Genomic DNA, 14,779 nt, shown 5'->3' with positions numbered 1-14,779 from the left:
AAGCCATGGACACTTGATTTCGGCTCAAGTCATGATCCCACGTGTTTGTGAGATCCAAGCCCCTGGGCTGGGCTCTATGCTGACAGTGCAGAGCCTGCTTGGGATTCTCTTTCCCTCTCCCTCTGCACCACCCCCCACCCCTGCTTGTGTGCGCGCTCTCTCTCTCTCTCTCTCTCTCTCTCTCTCTCTCTCTCCCGGGCACCTAGCGTGAGAGCTTGTGCCCAGTACTCGGTGAACATTTCTTGAATCTGTGCTGAGTGTAATATGATGTTGTTTGGGTTTTTCTTCCAGGTATTCCGTTTACAAGGACCCAGCCGGCTGGCTGAATATCAACCCCATCAATGGGACCGTTGACACCACGGCAGTGCTGGACCGTGAGTCGCCATTCGTCCACAACAGCGTGTATGCTGCCCTCTTCCTGGCAATCGACAGTGGTGAGTAATTTTTAAAGGGCCACCAAGTGTATACATCTCAGCGGTAAGTGTATTTTCGCGTGTTACATTTCCTCTCATAACACCTGGAGGTGTTCTTGGGAAGAATACAGATGTGGGGGGCGGGGGCAGGGAAAGCAAATGCATAAACACACAGTGAGTCAGTTAGACACCGGGTTCTCCAGTCTTTGTCCAGTTAGAGGTCAGAGTGGTGAGCTCACTGTGCTTCGTCCGGGGTAGGCGCCAGGGCCAGGAAGGCACGTTGACGTCCTTTGTCTTGGCATCATGCTGTCCCAGAGGGCCTCGCCAAACCTGGCGACTGAATTGCCCCCGCAGCTTTTATCCTGTTATCACAGGAGACCATGGAAAGACATCAGGTGCACTCAGCAAGGAGCTTCATAATCGCAGAACAATTGCTGTTCATTCAGAAGCTAATAATGCAACATCCAGGTGCCAAACTCCCTTCTGGATGCTGGGGATACAGCAGCAAACACACAAAACCCACTCTCCTTGTGCCGTTGATACGCTCACAGAGAAAGGAAGAAAATTGAGTAAAATACGTAGTACACTTTGGGGGTTGGGGGGATGAGAACGTACTATTTATGTATGAAACACGGAAATGCAGAAAAGATTGTGGATGACGGGGTCCTGAAGTTCTCAAGAGGCAGCCCTCGGGGGCCCCCCAGAGCAGTGACATTGGAGTAGAAACATGAAGACAGTGGAGAAGGGAGCCCTGAAGTTCTCTAAGGGAGGAGCCAGAGGGCCAAGAGGGTAGGACCAGAGAGAGTGGGCGGGACGGGAAGGGGGTCGCCCTACACCACCCTCCGATTTCACTGTGTGTGAAATGGGACGCCGTTGCCAAGGGCCGGGTAGGGTTCAGTGTGACAGGATCATGCTGCCCTGTTGAGAGCAGACGTGGGGGACAAGGACACAAGTACAGAGACCTCTTAGGAGACTGGTGACCATGTAGGCATGACGGGCGCTTGGACCCGGAATGGGAGAGGAGAAGAGAAGAGGTCAGATTCTGGAGATAGTCTCTGTGTTTCAGACGCAAATCTAACAGCAGCTGCCACTGGCTGAGATGGGGGGGTCAGAGCCGGTTTGGAGGTTAAGCTGGTGAAGATGAGATGTCTGTCGTATCGATCACCTGAGAAGGTTTGCTCTCCCTCTTATTCTCAAAAGCCCGCGGTTCGTGCCCCGAGCTTCAGTTTGGAGTCCCGTATATCAAAACGAGTATTCACAGGGCCTTTTACGTGCCCTTCATTACACTCGATAACAGGTGAACTAAGAACTCTCAGACTCCGTCTCCGTGTGCTAGGTACTGACGTGCAAGCCGCCTATGGGATCAGGTGTCTGAGAAGGGCACGGTCGGCGTGGTGTATGATAGGCAGACAGGGCTTCACGGTGAAGCCAGCCTTTGAGTTTGGCCTTGGAGGGCAGGTAGGATTTGCGTCCGTGGCAGGGTAGGAGGTAAAGGTGCCCGAGAACACAGAGCAGAGGAACCAAGACTAGGAGGGAGTGTGGTGCGGGCGGTAAGAAAGGGAGAGAGAAGCGGTACATCCACTGTGAGTGAACAAGTGGAAACCTGTTTGGATGGAAGTCGAACAGTCATATCTTCAAAGCGTCTCAACATCCAGACGAGTCATTTCACAGAGGCGGCAGCCAAAAGACCCCATAGGTTCTTGAGGAGGAAATGGCACAATGATGTAGCACACAGACATTCGTCCACAGACGCTGGGCTTGGTCCGGGGGACCCAGAGTTGAATAATGCCTGGGCCTTGTGTTCCATGAGCTAATGAGTGATTTGGGGAGATAGGCCAATAAGAAGACCACAGTGCAATGTCATAACTGTTCTGATGGAACTAAGCCCAGAGGGGGCCCTTGTCCAGCCTTCGTGCTGGTCACAGGGAGCTTCTTGGTCAAGGGGATCCCTACGGAGTGATGAAGGAGGAGTTGAGGAAAAGCAACACAGTTCTGTAACCCCATTCCCATTTTTTATTTTTTTATTTTTTTAAAATTTACATCCAAATTAGCATCTGGGGCAACAGTGATTTCAGGAGTAGATTCCTTAAGCCCCTTCCCCATTTAGCCCATCCCCCCTCCCACCACACCTCCCGTAACCCTCAGTTTGTTCTTTTTATTATTTTTGTTTCCCTTCCCTTATGTTCATCTGTTTTGTCTCATAAAGTCCTCATATGAGTGAAGTCAGACTGACTTCTTCACTTAGCATAATACCCTCCAGTTCCATCCATATAGTTGCAAATGGCAAGATTTCATTCTTTTTGATTGCCAAGTAATACTCCATTGCATGCATGCATATATATATATATATATATATATATGCATACCACATTTTCTTTATCCATTCATCCATCAATGGACATTTGGGCTCTTTCCATACTTCGGCTATTGTCGATAGTGCTGCTATAAACATGGGGGTGCATGTGTCCCTTCGAAACAGCACAGCTGTATCCAGTGGATAAATGCCTGGTAGTGCAATGGCTGGGTTGTAGGGTAGTTGTATTTTTAGCTTTTTGAGGAACCTCCATACTGTTTTCCAGAGTGGCTGCACCAGTTTGCATTCCCACCCACAGTACAAGAGGGTTCCTTTCTCTCCACATTCGAGCCAACATTTACGGTTTCTTGTGTTTTTGATTTCACCCATTCTGACAGGTTCAAGGTGACATCTCACTGTGGTTTTGATTTGCATTTCCCTGACGATAAGTGACGCTGAACATCTTTTCACGTATCTGTTGGCCATCTGTATATCTTCCCTGGGGAAATGTCTGTTCATGTCTGCTACCCGCTTTTTAATTGGATTATTTATTTTGGGGGGTGTTGAGTTATATCAGTTATTTATATATTTGGGTACTCACCCTTTACTGGATATGTCCTTTGCAAATATCTTCTCCCAGTCAGCATGCAGCCTTTTCGTTTTGTTGATTGGAAAAGGTAACACATTCTAGTAGGAGCCTGAAAGAATACGAGTATGTGAGACACTGAAAAGGCTAGATTGGCAGGTTCCATATATGCGAAGCTAGGAGCAGAGAAGTGGCCAGGCACCCACTGCTCTAAGGTTGGTATCAGCTCTTGTGTTGAATGTTTGGCTGCTACCACAGTGCCTGGTTTAGAGCAGGCACTCACATATCTGTGGACTGGATCCTGAAACAGATCCTGAAATGCTCTATATGCTATGCCAAGGTGTTTGATTTGATTACGTGGCTTCCTTGCCTCCAGAATAACCCTTGTGCATTAGAAAGGTAACCCCTATGGCTGTATAGAAACTGCCTCCAATGATGAGGGGGGAGGCAAGGAGGCCTCCTAAAGCTGTGGCAGAAATCAGGGTAAGAGCGTGGGCCAATGCCCAAGTGGCAAGGTCGGTTTAGATGGAGTGAGCCTAGAGTCAGGAAAAATGTTGATGGCCATTGCCACTTTCTTAGTTGCAGGCATCAGGGTGTGCCTGGTGACAATAGAAATGGACCAGAAAGGGTGAGTCTAGAAAATGCCTAGAGGGAAACAAATACATACATAACATAAAATACTGAAAGGTGATATCAGATTTCTAATCCAGAAACCAGGAATGAGTATTCCATTGAAATGGAACAGGTTTCAAAAGGTTCTTCCCAGGTTGTCTTTATGGGGGGGGGGGGGGGGGGAGGATGTGGAGGTGATGTCGCATGAGAAGCTGGGAAATTGGGATGGGAAGAGAGGTGAGGAGGTTTTTCTTAGAGAGCCACCCAGGCAAAAGGGACGGGAGCCATCAGAACAGGTAAGTTTTGTAGAAGGAACAGGTCTAGACGGGAGTGTTAAGGGCATCAACAGTGGGTGACAAGAAGCCAAGAAAGTTTAAAATGCTGTTTGAATAAAAAGTATCAATTATAGATCCGCTAAAGTAATGATTTCAGAGTTCTGTGCTACCAAAAGTATCTGTACTTGTAGAGAAAATTCTCAGCTAAGAACAGCATGAACAAAGGTTGAAATACAGCAAATAGAGTTGCCATTGCCTTGAAATATTTTACACAGTTATTCATCAAAAAAAGAAAACTAGAAGTGAAGTACAATTTAATTTTTTCCAGAAAAATTTGGTGTGACTAGGAAAGCTACCTATAGACTCTGCGACTCAGGTTCTATTTCCATAAAGTAAGGAAGATAATTCCTACTTAGAAGATTGTTGTGAGATTATTGGGGCACCTGGGTGGCTCAGTTGGTTAGTTGTCCAACTTTGGCTCAGGTCGTGATCTCGTGATTCATGGGTTTGAGCCCCATGTCAGGCTCTATGCTGACATCTCAGAGCCTGGAACCTGCCTCAGATTCTGTGTCTCCCTCTCTCTCTCTCCCCCTCCCCTGCTCACGCTCTCTCTCTCTCTCAAAATAAACATCAAAAAAATTTTTTTAAAGAGGGTTGTTGTGAGAAGTGAGAAAGTGGGGGCGGCTGGGTAGTTAAGTGTCCGAGTCTTGATTTTGGCTCAGGTCGTGATCTCGTGGTTTGTGAGTTCAAGCCCCGCACTGGGCTCTGTGCTGACAGTGTGGAACCCTCTTGGGATTCTCTCTTTCTCTTTCTCTCTCTCTTTCTCTCTGCTCTTCCCCCACTCACACATGCACATGTGCTCTCTCTCGCTCTCAAAATAAAAAAAAAAAAAAAACTTAAAAAGAAATGAGAGACCAATGTGCTGTGCCCTCTACACTCACCATCAAAAGCCATATGAAATGTTCATTACATGTTAATCTCACCCCAGTGGAGGTTATAGAAAGGAAAGAATGGAGCCAAGAATGGTCCTCAAGAAAAATGGTCCTCAAGAAATCTACTTCTTGTCTAATTCTTTTCATACTAATATCAAACAAGTATTTTCAAAATCCAGTGTCACAGATGTTTCCAAAAGGACGAAATATCCCTGAAGATGTAATGATAAATGGAAAACAGGTTGGCATTAATACACAGAACCATCATTAGAGATGATAATCTCGAACAAGGCCCAAAAGACTTAGAACAAAAAGAACATAAATTTAAAAAGAACTCATAAATCAAAGGAACTTTGGTATAAAGTCTCCTTTTTGTCGCTCACCGAAAACTTATCTGTAGGTATTATGTTTAACCAGGAAACAGTAACATTTACCTATTAAATCAAAGTTAAGAGTTTAATTGATGTCTCCATTTTACACAAAGTAAGCATTTGATTTTATTTAACTTACAGACATTGAATGTATTTGATGGAATGAAAGAACAAAGGTTTTTTTTGTCATGTAACCTAGGAAAGCTAAAGCAAAATAAAATTATTTTCTCTAAACAAGGAGTCCCTCAGGAATTTATATCCAAACATGTTGATAAAAGGTATGTCTGTAGGGCCTTCCAGGTAGCATGTAATAGTGCAAAACCCAGGAAAATCAGGATAGATTACAACTTCAGACTTGAGTCCCTCCCCAAAAGTCTTCATCTTTTTTTTTAATGTTTAGTTTTGAGAGAGAGGGAGAGAGGGAAGGAACGAGCTAGCTCAAAGGAGGGGCAGAGAGAGGGAGACACAGAATCCAAAGGAGGATCCAGGCTCTGAGCTATCAGCACAGAGCCCAACGCAGGGCTCAAACTCATGAACAGGGAGATCATGACCTGAGTCAAAGTCAGATGCTAAACCAACTGAGCCACCCAGGTACCCCAAAAGATACTTAATGGTAAAGGCATCAGAGAGCTGCAGAAGCCATGAAGCCTCAAACAGTGAAAATACCAAAGAGGGAAGAACATTCTTTAAAAAGTGTGAGGTAGCCAGCCATTTCTTCTCTCTGAGGGTCTTTTCTGATTCTGGGTGAGGGTCGGGCTTGACCCAGACAGAGGGCCCAAGATGAAGGGAAATAAACCAGAAATGCTCATGACAGTCACATGGAGCCTATGTGACAAAGTGAAAACCTGAGGGTGCTTAAACACATGGCTGCTTTTCCCCCACGGACAAATGCCCTGTAAAGGACAGGGTGAAATCTCCTGGGGTCTCACTGAAAGAAAGACCTCACAGAGGAAGCAAACCCACGTTAAAACCTGGCAAATGTCTTAAGGAGAGAATGGCTGTATGTTTAAAGATATAAAGCATCGGAGTACGGGATGGCTGGTGCTATAGACTGAATGTTTGTGTACCCCCAGTATTCATATGTTGAAACCTAATCTCTCGTGTGATGGCATCTAGAGGTTGGGCCTTTGGGAGGTGCCCAGGTCATGCAAATGGAAGTAGATAAATGGGATTAATACTCTTCTAAAAGAGACCCCAGAGAGCTCCTCTGCCCCCACCCCTGCCATGTGAGGACACAGCAGAAAGACTCTGTATCGAAAACTAAAATTCACTACTAAGAGAATTTTTAACTCTATTAAATAGAGAGACATACCATGTTCATGGATTAGAAGGTCAATGCTATTGAAATGTAAATTCTCTCCAAACTGACCTAAAGGATTCGACATGATACCAAGCAGAATCCTAGGTCTTTGTTTTGAGGTGAAGGAGAAGAAATGGATTATAAAATTCATATGGAAATATAAGGGGATAAAATTAGCCAAGGCAACCTTGAAGAATAAGTTGGCAGACTTATGCTCTTCTATATTCAGACCTATTAGAAAACAATAGTAGTTACAATTGTGGTGGTTGCACACAGACAGAAAAAAACAGACTGATGAAGTAGAATAGAGAGTTTAGAGTTTAATAGCAGATACACACACAGTCCCTGTGTGTGACAAGGACACGGTGGTTGGAGACAAGAAAGCATGGTCTCTGCAATAAAAATGCTGGGTTAATTGAATACACATATGAAAAACAAAAGTGTATCCTGACTCTTCTCTTAGACAATATACAGTAATGAGTTCTAAATATATTACAGGCCAAAATATGAAAGGTAAAATAATACATCTTTTAGAGAAAAACATACTGGTGTCCTTGACATAGGCCTTTGCCTATTTTTTTAAGTGGGACACAAAAGTATTCACCCCCAAAAGGAAAACGTGGCAGGTGATGTTAAAATTCACAAGTTCAGTTCATCAAAGGATATCATTAAGAAAGTAAAAAGGTGGGGCGCCTGGGTGGCTCAGTCGGTTAAGCATCCAACTCTTGATTTCGGCTGAGGTCATGATCTCACAGTTCAAGCCCCGCATCGGGCTCTGTGCTCACAGTGCGGAGCCTGCTTAGGATTCTCTCTCTCTGCCCTTCCCCAGCTCACACTCTCTATCTCAAAATAAATAAGTAGGGGCGCCTGGGTGGCTCAGTCGGTTAAGCATCAGACTTCAGCTCAGGTCACGATCTCGCAGTCCATGAGTTCAAGCCCCGCGTCGGGCTCTGGGCTGACGGCTCAGAGCCTGGAGCCTGCTTCCGATTCTGTGTCTCCCTCTCTCTCTGCCCCTCCCCCGTTCATACTCTGTCTCTCTCTGTCTCAAAAATAAATAAACGTTAAAAAAATTCAAAATAAATAAGTAAACTTAAAAAAAAAAAAAAAACTCTGGCAAAAAAGAAAAAAGACAGGAAACAGGTAACCCCCAGAGAAGATATTTACGATACAAAGAAATCCTATAACCTGTAAGCAAAAGACACAGCCCAACACAGGGTAGGAAGGAACTTGAGTGGGTACTTCACAACAGAGGATATATAAATGCCAATAAACATGGAAGAGATAAACAACTCCATGAATCAAAGAAATAAAAATTAAATTATGCAGAAAGAAATTAAAACACAAATCAGTCAAAGACATACGATGAAATGCAATACAGTGACCCACCTACCAAAGAGCTGAACTGGTCACACGGAACATACCGAGTGTTGGTAAGGATATGAAATCATCAGGAGCCTCACATCCAGCTGGTGGAAAGCCAACCTGGTACAAACACTTTGGACACGGAAAGTATCAGCTAAGGGTGACCAATGTACACCCTACGATCGAGGAATGACACACCTAGCTATGTATCCAACAGAAATGTGGATAGTTCACCAAAATGCATGTGCCAGAATGTTAATAACAGTGCTATCCATAATAGCCCCCAAACTGGAAACTACTCAAATGCCCAATAAGAATGCAGTAAGTAAAGTGGGGTCATTTACACAATTGAGACCGTACAACATTGAGAAGGAACGATCTGCAACTATTCGCAGCAACACGGACGAATCTCACAAACGTAAGATTGAGCCAAACAAAGCCAGATCGGAAGACCACATCCTGAATGGTTCCATGCATATAAAGCTCAAACTCAAGCAGAGCCAATCATCACTGCTAGATTACCTGCTGGATGTCTTTCTTGACCCTGTAATATTGGACGACGTGGGTGCGTTCAGATTGTGAAAACCCTTTAAGCTGTGTATTTATAGAAATACGAGTGTTCCTAATATTTCAATTAAAACTTAACGCCAAAAAAAAAAAATGCATGACTACACAGAGAGTGTGTACTTGGACTGCAGCACCTTCCCCCGGAGAGCTGTAACCATTCATGTATTCTCCAAGTACCTGTTTCCCCTAAAGGTAGGTTCTCAGCACCCTACGGTTCTATAGAAGGACAGTCTCAGCTGCTGATGGGCTGATACTCCAGGAAAGGTGAGTGGCAGGATGTCAGAGGGAACAGAGCAAAGCTCACATTCTCAGGTCCGCACAATACTTTGCAACCTTAACTTACGACACACAGCTCTGCTGACGCAGTTGAGAACAATGACAAGGCAGCACCACAAGAGAATTTTCTTTTAGGCACCTCTTAGAGACTAGAGACTATGAGATCAGGATGGGGGAATTTAAAAATACACTCAGAAGCAGAGCTGGAGACCTGTTCTGTGGTTAACAGCGATGAAAAGCTCTTTGGACCTTTGCATGGGGCTCCAAAGCCAGTCTAGATGGATTCTGGAATCATGCTTCACAGTGATATTGACCCCGCCCATGGGGAAGAAAGGCACTCTAGTCCCTCCCCATGGATAAAGGTTAGGTTGTAACCCACAGAGCAGTCAAGGACGTACAAGGCACTTTTCATAAACTATTCTCAATTTTAATGAGTTGCAAATTACCTAACAACACGGTTCCTAAATTATAAGTGAAATGCTTCTGTTTTGCTAAAGCAGAAGCAGCTGCAGTTAAGTGATTGGAAGAATAAAGCCCTTAATCCTACAGATTAATAAGGCATGACCTTTCACGTTGGCAAGCATTTTATCTTTGGAGATGAATATCATCATTTACCTTATGTGGTCCAGATTTTCTGAAAAGGTTAAGGTCGTGCCTTCAGAGTACGCGAACCCTTCTGTTAAAGACTTCAACGAACACAAAATTGCTGGCCTGCCAAAATTGCTGGGGGCGGATAACAACTGTTAAGGAAAACACCAAGGTGGAGAGAGAACATTCTGGAACGCAGTAAGATGGAATCCCTTTGGAGGATGTGCTGACAATGGAGCAAACCGGCAACAATTAGCACCGGGTAAATCCCTGTGTGACTGTCGCTCCTGCTCAGGTAATCACCAGAAAGGTCAAATGTTAGTCTCACTGTCTTATGTGGGCTGAAAACTGTCACAGGCAATTTCTCCTAAGAGCTCTGGAATCCCACGGGGGATGGTCATGGGCAGGCACGGCCTAGCCAGCTGCTGATTTCCAGCTTACCGCCTTTTGCTCCGAATTCTGCTGGGTTGACCCTCCTGCCTCCCTCTTACCTATAACCTCATCTTTATTCCTGAAATTGTACAGGGCTCAGCCTTCCTTGATGGTTATTCAATGGCTCTTCTGCCCTCCAAGAAGATCTAAATTGTGACGCCACACACCAAAGGCAAATATTTTGCTTCAGTAAAGTCCAAGTGGCCTTGCCCCCAGCGCCCACACTATGGAGAGAGTTTAAAGAAAACAAAGGGGACGGTGGGGGCGGAAGGGGGGGGGATCAGTTCAGGTTCTTCCTCGAGCTCAGCGCATATGAGACAGCTCGAGCCAGGAAGCCCATACTATCTCTAGCATCCAGATTAAGTCTTTCTATGATTATCAGAGTGTCCCGTTCCCCATCTATTTTCATTCTGAAGAACAGGGGAATGGTAGTGTAAAAACAAGCCAAATTATCATTAAATTCGGCCGCACGTTCTCATGACTTAGCGACTCATAGAAAGCGTATTGGAGTCTGCCGGTGAAAAATGCGATGTGGGTTCCCAAGAAGACACAGATATAGAAGCAGGCAGACCAGCTGTAAGATTAAAATGGAATACACTGAGATAATGATTTTTCATAGGCTAAGATCTATCATGTCTCGACCTGCCTTTTCCCTCATTCCCTGTATAATAGATGTGCTGATAATGCCAGTTGACTCAAAATTGAAATATTGTGCAAAGTACATTTAGATTGATTAAAAGAGAAAAAACGTGTCATCTGGCTCCATAGGGAAATAACTACCAAATAATACCAGCTTCCAACAGGGGGTGGGGAGACCTGAACTTCAGACAGATGCCTCGGATTCGTGGTCTTTCTCTTTTTGTACGTCCACCAAGTTGTAGATTGCATGGGGGGTGTAGTAAGATCCTTTAGATTAATTCTGCTTAAAATATGCTAGTTTGGATAAAATCAAGCCATTAGTTATGATGGCAACCCAATTAAGCCAGTTTAACACCCCTTATCTCAGCTGTTATAGTAATTGAGGAAGAAAAATAAATTGAAGACCCAGCCATCATTCCTCGTTATTTCAAGTACCAGTAAAATATCAATCACGTTGAAAATACTAGCTACAATTTTGTCACTGACAAAATGGCCCGATAAAAAAGCCCGGAGATCTGGTAATAGAGAGACGGAGATCGTGGCCATTTATTGACAGCATGCGTGGTCTGTGGAGAGAGTGGCGGCCCAGTGCTCTGCGACACCTGGAAATAAGCCAGCCCCCCAACCTCGATGGACCGCGATTGGTCTGAGACTCCCCACCTGCTGGGTTGTTATAAGGACTGGAAATCATGAACGCAAAATTCTGGCATCTAGTAAACACCTAGCAGATGTTTAAGTCAATGGACTTGGACCGAGTTACCGACTGATTTTCTAACCTTATCATTGCAGAATCACCCATGTCTGAGGCCAGCTAGGAAGTGCCACCTGACGACCACCCTGGTGGTGGTCTGAGCACTTTTCCAGGGAAGGGATGGGCCACAGAGTCCTCCACTCAGAGTAGCGCTCTAAATCAGAAAATTGGCCAAAACATGCCGCCTTCCACATGGGCATCGTACCTCTGCCTTATGGGGAAATTTAAGATTTAAGGGGAGATTCATCTCCCCGACAGAAGGACATTTCCATGTTGAGCAGCCAAATCAACTGTCTTAAGCACAATGTTTTCACACATTCATTGGGGAAAAGAAACTGATTTGGGCATTAAAATACTGCCTGCGATGCCCATCTTTGCCAGCGCGGTTCATCCTGCAGAAGCGTCTCTTAGCTGGTTCTCCTCTGTATCCCCATTTCCCATTTTGGGGAATAGCAAAGCTGGCTGCACAGCCCCCACCCCCAGCTGGAACCCATCCCCCTGATGCCACTCCGCCCCCACCCCTCACCCCGCTCCTGGGTCCAGCCCGTAACCCTGCATCCCGACCGCGCTGGCGCCCAGCTGTCTTCCTGCGTCCTCGTGCCTCATTCAAGTCCCCTCCTCCCGTGCCTGCAGCATCGTCTGCCTTGATCAAAGCCATTCTCCTGACTTCCCACAAAACAGCCCCACGACTTCCTCCTTCCAGAACAACCGCTCCCTCTCCAAAAGTATTCTCAGTTCCTGCACGCACAAATGCTGTCTCTTCACAAAGCCTTCCGATCTGCCACCAGGCAGTAAGTTATTCCATGCCACAAGCTTCCACGACACCTTATCCTCATGTCTTTCCCCACTTTACCGTGCTGTCCCACATCGGTGTACGTATCCATTCCTGCCACACCGTTAGCATCTCCAGAGCCGGCATCCGAGCTGTTGATTCCCGCGCAGATCCGGCCAGGCACACACGGGGCAGAGTCCCCAGTGAATGGTTGCTGACTGAATGAATGAAAAGAGGCATTCCTGTTTCACCACAGCCTCCAAATCAACTCTTCCCCTTTTTTCCTTTCCTCTGAAGTTAGCAGAATGGAGACAAACAAACAAACAAAAGACCAAAATGTTGAATTCTTTACGAACCACTCAGACTGCAGATTACTGTCTCCAACTCCAGGCATGTTTAAGGTTGAGTTATGTGAATAATTGCCTCAGGTGCACATGAAGCATTACACGTGGAAACCTGCCATTGTATTTTGCAAACCTATTTTCTGACTGGGTTTTGGGTTGGTTTGCTATTAAATTTTTCAGAATGTAAAATGGAACTGGCAAGCTCTGCATTAACACAGCAATTTTTTTAAATGCTTATGGATTTGAAAGCGACGAGATTCTTGGCTTATGGGGCACAACCCAAAACAGATACGTAAATAAGTGACACTGAGAAGCCACCGCAGACACAACATCAGCTGAGGAAAACAATACAAAGGATAATCTTATTTAGAGGAAGCGGGGTTCACTCTCACTTCTAAGCAAAGGCGAAGGTACGGTAGAGCCCTGTTCGTATGAAGAAATAGATGTGGCATTTCTTTGCTCATAGCTGCTTAGCGAGGGTTCAGCAGAAGCCCAGGAACACGGGGGGAACTTAGGCAGAGTAGATGGCCACCTGCACACCTCTTGCCCCTGCAAACAAGCCTCAGAAACCAGCTGGGGTGCCTTCCTTCTCTTAGGAGCCCACATCTGAACTTGGGCTCCTCTTACGTTGACCCGTCTTCCTGATTTTCCTCCCAAAACTGGGTCCTCAAGCTTCTTGACGCATCATCTGAGGTCTCTCTCCTTGACCCTGGCGTGGACTCCCTACCCTCAACCCCAGTTTCACAGAGCCCATGCAATGCACCCTTTATTTCTCCTCTAGCAGGGACGAGGAAGGACGAGACTATAGACAAGGTCACTACTGCTCTCAGAATAGAAGCAAGATAGAGCTGGAAACCTATGGAAATGTAGCCATATATGCTACGTGTACACAAAGAGCAATTCATCATTAGCTCTTTCCGGTCAACCTAAGTTAACTCAAAAAATCTACTGAGTACCAGGCCGGAGAACAGTCCTGATGCTCAGAGCCCACGGGGCTCAGGAATAAGCTTCCTGCTTTTCTCCCCTGTCTCTGTCTCTCCCTGCATTTTATTCGTCACATAGGCAAACTCACTTTGCACACTATTCCCCATCGAAAATCACTTCCACTCATGAGTCCCAAGGTAGGGGCCATGCTGCATGCCTGTAGACCCAGTTCAGGGACACCGTGAGACCAGGGACTAGAAAAACCTACCACCTCCCTGTACTTTGCAGAGCTAGTTCTGAAAGTTCTTGTCCAGATCCTGGTGGTCTGTGTGTATGAAGCCAGCCCGTCCCACTGTGGTGAGACCAGGGACCCTACTCTTCCAAGGGGACGCTCTTGAGGACATACATTTGGAGCACTGCAGCAGGTGAAAAACGTCCCTTCTATGCCCGTGTTCACAGCGGCATGATTCATATCAGACCAAGAGCGCCAGCAACCCAAATGTCCATCAAAACACGGTCTGGCCTTGGAATGCAGTAGCATTCAGCCATAAAAAGGAAGTGATTCCTGCAACAACATGGATGAACTTCAAACCCATGATGCCAAGTGAAAGAGGCTAGACAGGGAAGGCCACTTACTCTACGATTCCATTTATAGAAACGTCCAGAAAACATGAATCTGTAGAGAAAGAAAGTAGATCAGTGGTTGCCTAGAGCTGGAAGTTAGGTATGAAGAGTTAAGTACAAGTGAGCCCCAGCTTCCTTTTTGGAGTGATGGAAAGGTTCTAAAATTAGGTGGTAGGGGTAAGCCCAACCCTGTAAATATACCAAATATCAATTTGTCATAAAAACAAACAAAGGAGTGAGAGAAAAGAAAGAGTTGCCAAAATATTTTTAAACCTCTGTATAACTTTTGAATTTACGTTTCTTTTTTTTTTTTTTTTAATTTTTTTTTCAACGTTTATTTATTTTGGGGACAGAGAGAGACAGAGCATGAACGGGGGAGGGGCAGAGAGAGAGGGAGACACAGAATCGGAAACAGGCTCCAGGCTCTGAGCCATCAGCCCAGAGCCCGACGCGGGGCTCGAACTCACGGAGCGCGAGATCGTGACCTGGCTGAAGTCGGACGCCCAACCGACTGCGCCACCCAGGCGCCCCTGAATTTACGTTTCTGTTTCTGATTATTACAATGGACATAGTTACTATAAAGAAAAAATTTGAAAGTATTATTTTAATGTTAATTACCTGGAGCAAAAATCACTAGGTTTGGTATATTTCTTTCTAATCTTTTTCTAATTATAGATATTTTAATTAGGATTACACTATGTGGGTTTTTTTTAATGCT

General features: G+C 45.4%; 1 protein-coding gene across 1 annotated transcript in view; it reads left to right on the top strand.

Moving 5' to 3' along the window:
- Positions 1–14,779, top strand: part of CDH13 (cadherin 13) — a 1,039,261-nt gene that overhangs the window by 1,005,202 nt on the left and 19,280 nt on the right. Inside the window, exon 11 of the mRNA XM_086688815.1 lies at positions 292–434. Within this exon, the coding sequence (XP_086544941.1) occupies positions 292–434 (143 nt within the window). The remainder of the gene's footprint in view (positions 1–291; positions 435–14,779) is intronic.

This window comes from Puma concolor, chromosome E2 (assembly GCF_028749965.1).
Source record: "Puma concolor isolate L17-30 chromosome E2, mPumCon1.1.hap2, whole genome shotgun sequence".
In the NCBI taxonomy this organism is placed as follows: Eukaryota; Metazoa; Chordata; class Mammalia; order Carnivora; family Felidae; genus Puma; species Puma concolor.
This window is presented reverse-complemented; position numbering and strand designations above follow the sequence as displayed.